The sequence below is a fragment of the Lepidochelys olivacea genome (genome assembly GCF_965140295.1).
Source record: "Lepidochelys olivacea isolate rLepOli2 genome assembly, chromosome: 5".
Lineage (NCBI taxonomy): Eukaryota > Metazoa > Chordata > Testudines > Cheloniidae > Lepidochelys > Lepidochelys olivacea.
This window is the reverse complement of record NC_140415.1, coordinates 88,785,882-88,798,812: the sequence shown is the minus strand read 5'-3', so window position 1 is coordinate 88,798,812 and position 12,931 is coordinate 88,785,882. Positions and strand designations below refer to the sequence as shown.

General features: G+C 36.9%; 1 protein-coding gene across 2 annotated transcripts in view; it reads left to right on the top strand.

Annotated features, from left to right (window-relative positions):
- LOC311520551 (spindle assembly abnormal protein 6 homolog) overlaps positions 1 to 12,455 on the top strand; it is a 44,798-nt gene extending 32,343 nt beyond the window's left edge. The window contains exons 14-17 of one of the 2 annotated variants that reach the window (XM_084628100.1): positions 6,038 to 6,190; positions 7,955 to 8,058; positions 10,828 to 10,916; positions 11,688 to 12,455. In XM_084628100.1, the coding sequence (XP_084484226.1) occupies positions 6,038 to 6,190; positions 7,955 to 8,058; positions 10,828 to 10,916; positions 11,688 to 11,779 (438 nt within the window). In that variant the 3' untranslated portion in view covers positions 11,780 to 12,455. The remainder of the gene's footprint in view (positions 1 to 6,037; positions 6,191 to 7,954; positions 8,059 to 10,827; positions 10,917 to 11,687) is intronic. The other variant, XM_084628101.1, reaches the window with a different exon arrangement.
- The last annotated feature ends 476 nt before the right edge of the window (positions 12,456 to 12,931 follow it).

Below are 12,931 nucleotides of genomic sequence, written 5' to 3'. Positions count from 1 at the left end.
TAGTAGAGTGAGAGCGAGTTCCTACACTTAACCTGAGGGATATGGCTGAACCAGTTACCCCCTATCAAAGTGATCAAAACTATACAATGGTTACACTTTTATATCACTTCAATAGACACAGGAGGAAATAATAAAGTGGCTGGCCTCCTTTTCATTCAGCAGATGTACTGCCATATTGGAAACAGACATTATCCTGTCTGTGAGACTGCTGAACTTTAGATACTGCTGGACGTAGGAGGAGTTTTCCAGAAAGGTGTCCATTACTGGTATACATCTGGACAATGGAATTGTCAGCAGTGCAGAAAATTTAGCGTGTTATCTTCATGCAGTTTCTTTGTGATGTTTTATCACTTCAGAATCAGCAGGAAAAGATATGTAGCCTCTATCCAGTACATTTTGGCTCATAATGCAAACAAGAAAGGATTAAAAATTGTAAGTAAAATAGTCAATGGAGAAACGTTAAATGAAGTCTGAGGTTGTGTAGTGCTTTCCAAAGTATAAATCCCCCTACTGTGTTCGTGTATATATCCAAATGATACTTGTCTGAAGAAAAGAGCTGCTGTTCAGGAATTTTGAGGTGTATAACAGATGGTACTAAACTGAAGCTGTGGATGATATTCAAAGCAGAAGAAAAAAAATCTTAAAATGATATTGACAGGTGGTACAGAGGTGAAAATGCATCCCAGTGGCTCAGTGATGAAATAGAGTGGTGTACTATGGAAAATTAGACCAGGAGGACGTTAACAAGCATTTCACTTCTTTCAGGACCATCTGGGAGATGGCTTCTTACAAATGTAAAAAAGAAAATCAATATGCTTGTTAATTCTAAGGGCTGGTTACCCTTACTCAGTCTCTGCAGCCAACTGACAAATCCATTAATGAGTGAGTAGTACACAGCTGAAATAGTAGAGGCACTGTGCTTTGTTAGATGGCTGACATAAGTTTGGCCCAACTTTTAAATTGCCTCAGAAATAATGTGTACATTTAAAAACCGTTGCCTCTAGAGTTCAGCGTGAACATAATTCGTGAAGAATAAAATTTTCTTTTAAATGGCAAAGGTAATATTGTGGCTGTTATAAATGCAATACAGTAGAGCCAGATTGTAGAAAGAAATTGTGTCCAGCTGTGGTCCAGCTGTGTGCAACCACTTTTTTTTTTTTACTAAGAGCGAGTTATTTTAATTTCCAACTCTGTCTGTTTCTCAAACACCCAAGCGAGTCTGAAACTTCTCCTGCATATCCTTTGCCCACCACTAGCTAATGTCAGACTGTTCAGAAGAGTGTTTTCACCTTACAATTCTAGTAAAGGGACAGTTTGGTTGATTGGTTGGTTTAGGGTTTTTGAGTCTGTTTAAAAATAAATAAATAAATAAAATCTGTGGCTGGGGAGACTTCCTCAAATATTATCACTCTAATTTATAACAAAACCCTTTAGGAGCTGCCCCAACGGTCATCTGTCTTGAAGGCGTTGCCCCCATTTTCCTCAGTGCTTTTTGGCTTTTTCATTTGTTGATTTGTTCTGAGGAAGTGGGGATTTAAAATCTGCAAGACCCCTCCATTTCCAGAGTAGTGAGAGACAGATTCTTTTGCTCTGCTGACATTTTAAAATTCTTCTCCATCCGCAGCTTGCTGACAGTCAGATGGGAGGTGAAGGGACCCAACTCTAGGGATTCTCTGAATTTACTGAGTCCCTAGATTGCCATATACAGAGATCCATACTTAATTTGGTATTTTACAGCTGTCAGAGTGGGATTATGTTATCCCTTTAGGAATAGTGAACTGACTGCACTGCTGCAGAACCCAAGAAAATGTCTGGGGTTTTCATTGGCCAGGAGCCAAGCGAGCTAATTTTTTGTCGAACAACCTATGCAGGAGTTGTCATAATGGGTTCTTTTTACTAAGGATTTCAATATTACAATCACCCTGGGTCTGAATTGAAGAAATTAAATTGTAATTTATGAATCTGTGTACCTCTCTAGCTAGATCACTACTGTCAAAATATTTGCAGGAAAATGATTTGGGTAAAACTCTTCAATCTGTTCTCTTGATTATAGATACAGCTGTATGGCTCAATTATCTTTTATCCACTTAACATTTTTTGGCTGAGAAGAATTTACTTTCTTGAAAATTAGGCTACATGGTGCTAAATGGGTTAAGATGCTTTGCAGGATGTGTGTGCGCTATGATGCCTCTGAAAATAAGTGATATAAATATTTTCTTAATTGGCAGTTATCTATAAAAATAACCTAGCGACGAGTAAAATTCCAAAAGATTTCCATGATGGTGTTGGGAGACACCAGATGATGCTATGATAGTCTAACAAGTCATGTTTGACTGTGTAGGACTTTTTGGGTCTTGGGGGGGGGGGGGGCAGGGGATCACACTGTTCAGTGTGTGGAGTTTTAGTTTGTTATAAAAACCTGATTTGATTTGCTTCCTAAATCTTGTACAGAAATAACTTGTTAGTCTCTAGGCATCAGCTCTTACCTATGTCATGAAAGCAAACCAGTTCCTTAAACAAGGTAGAATTTTCAAGAGCGCTTAAGGAAATTAAGAGCAAAACCCCACTTTTGAAAATGGAATTTTGGCTCCTAACACAGCGTAAGCTCTTTTTTTTCAAAATTTTACTCAAGTTGTCTAACTTCATAGTTTCAGAAAACCTGTAAGAACAGTGCATCCTTAAAAAAAACAAACAAATAAACTAAAACAAAACAAACAAAACCGGTGAGGTAAGGCTGACTAGACTAAACTGGAAAAGTATGAATATTCTTAGGGAGAGGAAAAAATTTAAACAGTCAGTGGAGCTTCTTCTCAAGGGTCTTCTAAAATTCAAAGCTGAGGAGCAAAAATGCTGTTATCTAATTCTTTGGGGAAGAAGAGGAGGTAGAGATGTTTATTATACTTGGATAGATGTATCTGCTGAAGAGAAAAGAAAGCTAAGGGCATATTACAATAGGTTTTGAAACTTTGTAAAAGCTAACCCATTGTTAGTATAATATTCCCTACATTTTTAAAACTAAACACAGGTTCCAGCTGAATCCATAGAGTAATCTGAGACAGAGTTAAAGTTCTTGGCTAAGGGCAGAGAAATTACTGATATGAACAGAGTGATTTGGGAAAGGATAATGTTTGTGACTGATTCACTAAAAGTTGTGAAAAGCTGGTAAATCAGGAAGCTGAATAAAGATTAGACAGTATTAGAACACAAGAAAAGGCTGAAGTCCAGTTAAAATTTATGACTAACATTTTCAAACTTGGATCCCTAAATTCACATATGGACATTTGTCAGTGGCTTGAATTTTCAGAGTTGCTGAGCATCCAGAACTCTCAGTTGAAGTCCGCTGGAAACTCCCACTGTTCAGCACCTCTGAAAATCATGATATTTAGGTGTCCTGTATATAGATATGTGTGCCTCACCCAAACTTGAAGATTTTTGGCCCATATATAAAAGGAGACCGGAAAATGCCTCACCATGTAATACCCGAAAAGCATCTGTGAACAATTGAAGCTCTTACTCTTCATACCTTTCATCCAGATATTGTTTCATATTTGAGATAAGCCAATAGAAGTTTGGGTTTTTTTCAGCATAACATATAAGTACAAGGAAAATGCAAATAACTAAAACATGCACTCAGATTTACAATCAGTGCTTGGTCTCCGAACATGCCTGATCTTAAATTGGTCAGATTGTGTGTGTGTGTTTTGTTTTGTGTTTTTAAAGATGGACAAAACACGTCCAAGTTCCGGTGGCATTTACCACCTGCTAAGTTACAAGATGTAATGATAGAATACAAAGATATATATTTAATGGAAGTTTCCTGGGAGGGTACTAATCTTGAGGTGAACCTCCTATAAAAATCCCATGTTATGTACTACTCAAAAATTCCCGTTGCACTGCAAGACTGATTGGATAAAGAGCTTTGGAGATTGACAAATTGCCTCTAATTTTTTCAGAGGTGGTTGATCATATGTAGTGGGCAAACACCATGGAGACAGTGGAAAAACCACTTGCAGTAGAGCTGAAGCTGTGCTGTGTTAATGCCATGCTGATTTAGGCAGTAGAGTTAGAAGATTACATGATGCTTGTGCATTTGATGGTATGATATGAGAAAATGGAGAGATGGCATGCCTGTGTTTTAAATGTTTTGGATGGATAATCTGAATACTAGCAAATAAGACCAGAAAGAGGAAATTCATGGATAACCATGTTTAATAATCCACAATAGCAATGTAGAATCACCTGCTTACCCTATTTATTCATCCCAAGTAGTGTTTTGAAAAAAGTAGGAAAAACTACTGTCTGGCTCCATGACATCAGAGCTGTTGTGAATTTTATATATTGTAATTTTGAGCTATTGTGGAAAATATGAATTATGAAACAATCTATTAATTCATCATTAGAGCAACTGAAGGAAAGTGTTTAGTTACGTTTTCTCAGCTGAGGGAATAGAGCCCAAACCTGCAAAAGTGGCAGCATGAAAGAAGGACAGCAGAGAACAGTAAGCTTTAAAATTCCATGCATAGCTAGGGTTATGCAATATAGTTAGGCAAAGTAGTAAGCTTGGCACTACTGAAACAAAGCTACCACAATCCTATGTGGTACTGATGATGGAAAGTTCTCCTACTAAAACTCAGGAAGTTGATTTTTAATCCATTTGGTTCTGATTAAGGCTCATTGTGTTTGTCCCTCTCCCCCCAACTAAAAGATGCTTTTCTTTATTGGGAGGGTGATGCAAAACCTTTCACTAAATGTAAAGTTTTTTGAATGAGAGATCTGTATTCTTTTGTCCCCTTATTCCCATTTCAAATTTTCTTCCTTCATTCTCAGTCCAGCTAACATTGTTGCTTAAATTACTGACACCTTCTCTCTTCTCCCCGCCACCCCATTTTTCACCCAATAAATTCAGTGTTCTCCATCCGCAATTGGGGCTTCTTTCTGCTCATTCCCTGATCAGCCAAAGTACTGCATGATTGGGGGTCTCTGCTGTATAAGGGCCCTGTAGCTATCTTGGGTTGAGGGGATACGTTGCCTTCCTTATAAATTATGTAAGCACCAAAGGTGTAAAGTCTGAACAGAGCAGCTTCTCTTAGTGAAAAGTTGCACTAATGAAACTAAATCAATTTCAAAAGCTTTTTAATTCTGACACAGACAAAGCCCTTACTTTTGGGAGACGGGATAAAAGCAGAATGGGAATCTCTTAACACAGTTATGGAAAGGGGCGTGCCAGATTTCATAAAAGCAAATATGAAGTTCTGTAGATTGACACAAGCTCCTTAACTAACAAACATTTTTAATTGAAAACCAACCACAAAAGAGAAAGCTATCTGAACACCTTTATCTTCTGAAAGAAGTGAAAGTATGACCTAACGAGCACTTGGAAAAATGTGTTATGGTGAAAGGCTGGGACTAAACTTACAAATGACAAGATTGTCTTTATTAAAAAAAGAGAGGTCACTGACATTTCCTTTATCTGGCCTCAAAAATACCCTGTCCTGGAACTACTTTCAAGCTCAGTTGACCTCTCGTAACATTATATCTGAAGAGGCCCATGCTTTCATTTTACTATGAAGGGGACTCTTTTTTTCTAAAACTTTTGGTTCTCTCCATTGGGGAAAAAATGCACAGTAGAAGGGGCTTTTCCACCTTGAAAACCTTAATAAAGGGTGGGCACCTTTTTTTTTTTAGGTAAGGGGAAAAGATGGGCATTTGTCACACTTTTTTTTTTTTTCTATTTGCTTAGTGTTCCTTTTTCTATTTAGCTTGGCAACAAAGCGTGTACTGTGGACCTATAATATGTTTCTTGCCTAGCACATACTTAAACATTAAAAAAAGTATGTGGATGAAGGGTTTGGGTTTGTTCTTTTTTGTTTGGGGTAAAACTGACCTTTCTGCCCTACTATACTTCAGATTTTTGAAGGAGTTCTATCACAAAAATATCAAGACAACTTACGCGTATTTGGGAGGCTTGTTTCCTTTTGTCATATTTTACTTTTAAACAGTCTTTTCTTCCACTTATTTTTGTTTGTTTCCCTTACAGCCTCAGCTTCTTCTTTATAACAGTCCTTTCTCTGTCCCTGTGATGCCTCCACCAATTAGCACTGCTTCCCTTTCTAATAACTGTGAAGGCTCTGTTCCTCTGCGAATGAATATCCCATGTGCGGTCACCAGTGCTGCAAGATATAATCCACAGGCAGGCATATATACTTTTATTTTTCACCTCCTTTGCACTATAACGTATTCTGCTGAAGTGTCCTAGCTTTTAACAGCTTAATTCTCCATTGTGATTTGCCTCTGGATAAAGCACAGCAGAACACTAATGTTAACATGGAATGTTTTGACACTAACTGCATTAGAGAGCTGAAGCTGTGCTTAATGTAAATATTGAAAAATAGAACACTTAGAAATGGCCAATACTTTTATCTAAGTATTCCCCTCTGCCCAATAGTTTTGACTTATGTCATAAATACAACACAACGACAAATGTGTTAGGAAAACATTACTAACCATTTTTGACAGATTATGCCCACAGACTACATGAGAAGAGTTGGGTAAACTGTTTTGGAGGAAACGGAAAAGAAGCATTTTTCTTAACTATTTTTGCTTATTTGTTCCTCTGGAAAAATTAACTATGAGCCCAATTTATATATCTGAAAAAGAATTATTTTCATTTTTCTAAAACTGTACAATAAATGGCTTTTATCTTGTAACTTTCACTGCCTCCCTACACTCTACCCACTAATCCATTTCTGCTAGGGACTATTACTTATATTCCAAATCTCTAGGCAGCTTTTAAGCAGTCGCCTTTTTTTTTTAATTAACAAAAGGAATCTGGTACAAGAAATGTTCTCCCTATCCCTCCCCAAGCAAAACTATCACTAGTCTGTGGCTCAAGCCTGACAAAATCCATTCTTGTGTCTGGTAGCTCACAATTCATCAGAGCTAGAAATGTCTATAGCCCACAGAAGAACTGGGATCTCAGATCTTGTAATAGTATAAAGAATCTGTTCCTGGCCTCAGCCAGCTGCAGTATATTGGGCCTTACAAGTGCAACATTTGACATGTAGTAGTCTATTTTTTAAGTTGTAAAATGTATCATTTGATCTACCTCCCATTTGGAGAGTTAGACTTGAAGCCAAAATTCTTTTAGTACATAGTTGGAGGATATGAAAAACAGAATTTTTTTTAAAAAAATTAGCTTTATAGGTGGAGAGTATGAAAACAATAAATTTAGCTTTAACTGTTTTTAAAAAAAAGTAGCATAAGAAAAATATGTAAATGTGTGTTTAATTTGAAGCATCTATTGACAATTGTGAGGCAACATTCAAAAAATGCAGTGATCTCCAACTTGTCGTAGTAAAGCTTTATCTCCCCAACTCTTAGGTTACCTTGAGATTAATTATTCATATAATGTATTTATTTTTAGAGGTATTAAAATTAGCCCATTGCCTAAGCCTCTAGTTGCATTTACAGCAATAAATTCAATAATACAGATATTATACTCTTCCAAAATGGGTACCTCAGGCATTCCCTCACCGATGCAGTTTCCTTTGAAGAACACAAACTAGGGGCCTTCTTGTGCTCCTGTTGGATTCAATGAGTGTTTTGTCATTGGCTTCAGTAGAAGCAGAATCTGACTCCAGAAGCCAGTGGACATGACTTTTCACTGCACTACATCAGTTTGAGGCATGTACTTTCATGGAAGACAATGGAGTCATGCAAGCGTAAAACAAGTGTATTACAGCAGAGATCTAGGTCTGATGTCCCTGAGCAGTTACCCAAGTGACCTTTTAAAAAATAAGGGACTTCAAAAATCACAGCATATGGTTTAATGGTACAATGATGATTGTGTTATATTTGGGAGAGGAAAAATGTGTGCTGTCTATGGTGATGGGAGCCGTATTAAACACGCAAGTCTTGTCCAATGTTTTTGTTTTTCACTCTCTAAATTGTATAGGTTTGCATCAACTTATCAGAAAATTCCACCAGCACTCCATTACATGAGACAAGACCTTGTCCACCAACCTCCACTCCTTTAGTGCCCCCAAACTCAGGCCATGTGTAAGTTGTGGGTTTTTTGTTTTTTTTTCTTTTTTTCCTTTTGTTTTTTTGCTGAGTGATATAACAAACTACATCATTTTATGGTAACTTCTAAAGACAGAGAGATTACACAAGTCCTTTTTCACTTTTAACTTTGTGTGTGAGGAAAAAGGCTTTTATGAAAAAATCACACATTTGGCCAATGTCAAATTGTTCCTGTGTTATAAGTAACATCAGTCTGAAATTTCAGGCAGCGCTATACTGGCTGCGGCTTGATTCTTTCCTTCAAGGAATCCATGAGACATCCCATTTGTTTGCCAGGAGAATGTTCAAAAGTGCCAGGGAAGATCTGGGAAAAGAATTAAACTCTGCAGAGAAGTCTCTCATCTTTTTTGTTTGTTTTTGTTTAACCCCCCTCTTCAGGTCCAACAATCCTGGCAGTGGATTTTCTCTCTAATATCTACTAGGAGGCCAAGCACACTGGCATTTAGGAACTCCCACTGAGAACCCCTCATGGAACTGTGTGCCTTTTTTAAATTCAAAAGGTTGCCTGCTAATTAGATTTTACTTGGGCACTTCTCCAAATAACTTCTAGTTCTCTTCAGAATGATTTGGTATGTGAGCAGTTCTAATCTGACCTGAGCTTGTTTGTTGTCCTTGGAGTCAGGATTCCCATTCACACACCACCACAACTTCATGAATGGAAATATAACTGTCAAGAGCAAAGAAACTAAAGATAAGGTTAGAAAGTATTTTGCCTCTAGAAACGCTTTTCAAGAAAGTGAATTGTCTGGCTTGGAGGCAGATAGCACACTATTTCCAAAGTAAAGTGAAGCCTCCTTATAGTTCTGTGAAGGTAGAGTCCAGCACACTTGCTGTTGCCCAAGCAAATCCCCAGCTAAGCCACAGGAGGAGGATATAGGGGACTGTGCTGCTTGTCTGAGATGTGGGCTGTGGAACCTAACTGCTCAGCCATCTTCAGTCAGTGTCCACTGTTTCCACCACCTCCTCTAATGGTGGCAAGACCTTGGAGCTAAATAGAAGACTCTACCAAGAAAAACGAAACAAAAACGCTTTCTGGAAAGAGAAGAGAAAATGGAAGCAAGAACCTAATGGCTGCAACATCAGCCAGAATATTTTAGCAGTGTATATTATTTATTGAACTCCAGTATTGTACTTTTTGTGAGGCAAGAATAGAGCTGATATTCATCTCCACAGTAAATGATTTTTTTCATTTGGTTTCAAAAGATTATAGCCATTATTCTGACCTAAACCCAAGCTTCAAAGAGAGAGAGAGAGAGACGCTTTGAGCATGCGAGAAGAGCTTTTACACTAATTTTTCCAAGTAATTTTTTTCTTTGTTCCTCTTATCCTGCAGTATAAAGGGGGGAAAATATTTAAATTAATTCCTTGCTTCATCAGAATTTGCATAATAGAAGCTTTTATGGCAACACTTTTCACTCCAGCACCATATCACAGCTCATTAAAATAGAGGAACACTGATACCTTTTGCAGAAAGACTACATGCCATATAAGGCAGCCAACTTGATCCTCTGTGTGCACATTTTCAAGGGTCTACAAAAATAGAGATTCAGGGTGGGATTTTTCAAAAGCACTTGACATTGTCCTAATTCTGTTCCCATTGAACTCAGTGGGAGTTTTACCACTGAGTTCAATGGCAGAAGGGTTACGTCAGTGTTGGTTGGCTGGTTTTGAAAGCTTCAAGTGATTCATCTTGTGGTGAAGTGCTGGATGGTGTGGGTGCCTCAGTTTTTATTTTTTCCCCTTCTCAGTTACAAATGTCTCAAGTTTTACATGAATCCGTTACATTTATTTTTAGCTCATTAGTTCAGTTCATTGCCTATAATATTCCACTATGAGGATTGTTGGACATAGAGTCAGACACAGGAAATTTATCTCCTTTCTGCTGCAAAAAGTACTTCCACCTGTACTGTAAATTCCAAATATTTCCCCATTTTGTGACTATCAAGATGGTGTGCATTTTACCACCACACCCTAACGTAAGTCTTAATTGTCAGAAAAAATATGTTGTGGTTTTTTGTGTGGTAAGAGTGGTTAGATGGTATTTTAGAGGGTGAGGGAAAAATTCTGAATGATCCAAGCTTGTGACAATGGAAATAAATTTAAATGTGTGTTAGGTATTTGGTAAAACTGCTCTGGATTTTTAATCGGCTTCCCCCCATCCCCAAGCAATTTACTTCTTTTATAAATTTTGTTTAGTAACTTTACTGTTTATCTAAAATTGATAGATAATTTGATTTTATTATTAATGCCAATGACCTCCTTGTACATAGTAACAGAATTTTGTCATTTTCAAAGGTATCCTGACTGTGAGCCTTGTGTTACTAGCCATAGCCTGTAAATGGTGATGGGTGCTGTTAGCTCTCTGTTTGTTTTAGGTTAAGAAATCATTCTTTTTAGGATTCCTAGTCAGAATCCAAATAGATGCAATGTTTAGTAGCTGCAGAATGAAAGTAATGAACTGTATAACTCCTATTGTTTACAGTCCACTGTTTTGCAACTGAAGTTGGTTGAACTGTGCATTTACTTTGTGCCTCTTCTCCTAACCAAATAAATAAAAATACAGCTATCAGGAATACATTGTAGTGTATTACTTCTGCACATTTTAAGAATAAAGGCTAATAACTAGAAAACTGGGGAGGAGGAGGGGTGGCATTAGAGAGCATATAATTTAAAAAGGATATTAATTACAGGCAGCTTGCTCCCTTTTGAATAACTTTTTCCCCTGAACACATTTTGATATTTCAGTGAGCCACTTGGTTTAGACATGAAATATTTGAAGAAAGATGGCAACTTGCCTTTGAGAGGACTAAAACCTTTGTCTGTAGCAAACACAGGTAAATGATCTGATTGAGTGCAACTGTTTGAAAGATGACTTGTTTGTTTGACCCAATTAGCCAGCAGTTCAGGGCTGTTGGGTGCTACCATAATGTAAATGTTTAGTAGTAATACCCTATGTTTCAGTGGTCACCATTTATATAGTCGCTATTTGATGTAGCATGATATCTTAAGATACCTCAGTTGTTTCCTGTTCGATGTGTAGGGGAATACTGAGGTAGGTCAGGTTTCGCTGTTTGACACACAGTAGTATTTTAATGGAGACAATACGAATGTCTGGTGGAGTTACTTCTAGAGATGGACCTGAACTGCTAAGTTCTGATCTGAACTTCCTCAGTCTAGAGGAATAGAAACAGCATTTTGGAGTTTTGGTTCAGGCCCATTTCTACTCTTCTGCAAATTTATGTTATTAAAATAGAACAGTTTAAAGTATATTATTGGCCAAATCTGAAAGTTTGTAGTATGAGGTCCTGATTCAGCAAAATACTTAAGCAGGCACCTAACTTTTTAAGCACGTGAATAGCCCTGTTGACTTCAGTGGGATTACTCACATACTTAAAGTTGATTATCTGCTTGTGTATGTGGTTGAATCAGAGACCAAATAATTTTTTTTGAGGGGAGGGGGAGGATAGCAGGGGAGGAAGCTTACTATATGCTGAACTTAACTACCTTTTCAAAACAATTTTAATATGAATAATTGTTTGTATATACATTTAACCACCTTACAAAGAGTGCAACACCTGGTTGAATTTTTTAAAAATTTTTTTCAGTGTTATCAAGAGCTATGTTACCCAAGCAAGGAAATCCACCTGTGATATCTGCTTACTTCCCAGGGCAACAGACTAGACTTCCTGCATCATAAGTTCCAATTTTATTTAGTGGGTTGCAAACAGAAAGGCGTGCACATGTTAATGGAAGCAGCATCAAATATATACATCTGATTTAGCATGTCTAATGTAAAAGAAAAAAGAGGTGCTTGAGCAACACTGTCATACATTTGACTTTATAGTCCGTCTGGACTTGGTAATTTTTTTCTGTAAAGTCTGTGCTCATTAAAACTGCCAAAATAGGATCTGGAGGTAAAGCCAGCTATTAAAAAACCTAATGATTTCATTTCTAGATCTGTGTCTTTAAAATGAGATAATGTTTTTGATTTATTTTGTTTAATATAAAGCAATAGCTGATTGACTCTTCAAAGACACAAAGCTGTGCAAGCTGACTGAAAGCATTTGTTTCATGTGCTTTTGGTGCTTAGAGCTGTGTGTATGTTCACACCTTATTACTACAGGATGTACCAGTTTTTTTTCCTTGTGCTTTGAAGTGCTTTTCATAATCCTCAAATTGTGAATTTCTAAGAACAACTTTTTTTTTAAAATGGCAAATTACAGCAGGACTACTCCAATGTGTGTGCAATATTTATTCTGTGACGTACTAAAGATGACCTTTGTTGATAACTGTTCTCTCTGTGGGGGAAATTATTTCTGCGAGCCTGGGTTTTTGTTGTGGATTTTATTTATTTATTTATTTATTTATTTTAAAACTGCATTCTATTTAAGAATTTTTGGACAAAAACTCTTAAACTTTGAAACATCCATTTTATGTTATCTATGGAAAGACTACAAAGTTAAAGTGCCTATTTTATTATGTATTTTATAACTGGGGTCCAACAGTTATCTAATATTTCTATTTTTAATAGATATTTGTGTCTAACATTTACTGTCAAAACTTAGAGATTTCTAGTAACAGACAACGGATTCAATGAATTCTAGATGCTGAAAATTTGTGTACTGTACCATTCTAAAAATAGTTAGTTTTGATAGATTAGGGTGAGTATAGACTCTCAGAGGGTGCAACTCCATTTACTTATATCAGTTCTTCATTTGACCTTTTGTTCTCCAGACCATTTTAAATCAAACATATTGGATCCACCTTTTTCAAAATGTTTAAAAACTGGGGTCTATTGGCAAAATGTTACAAGATCTGTATTTTATATGAAACTCAATACAACCAACCC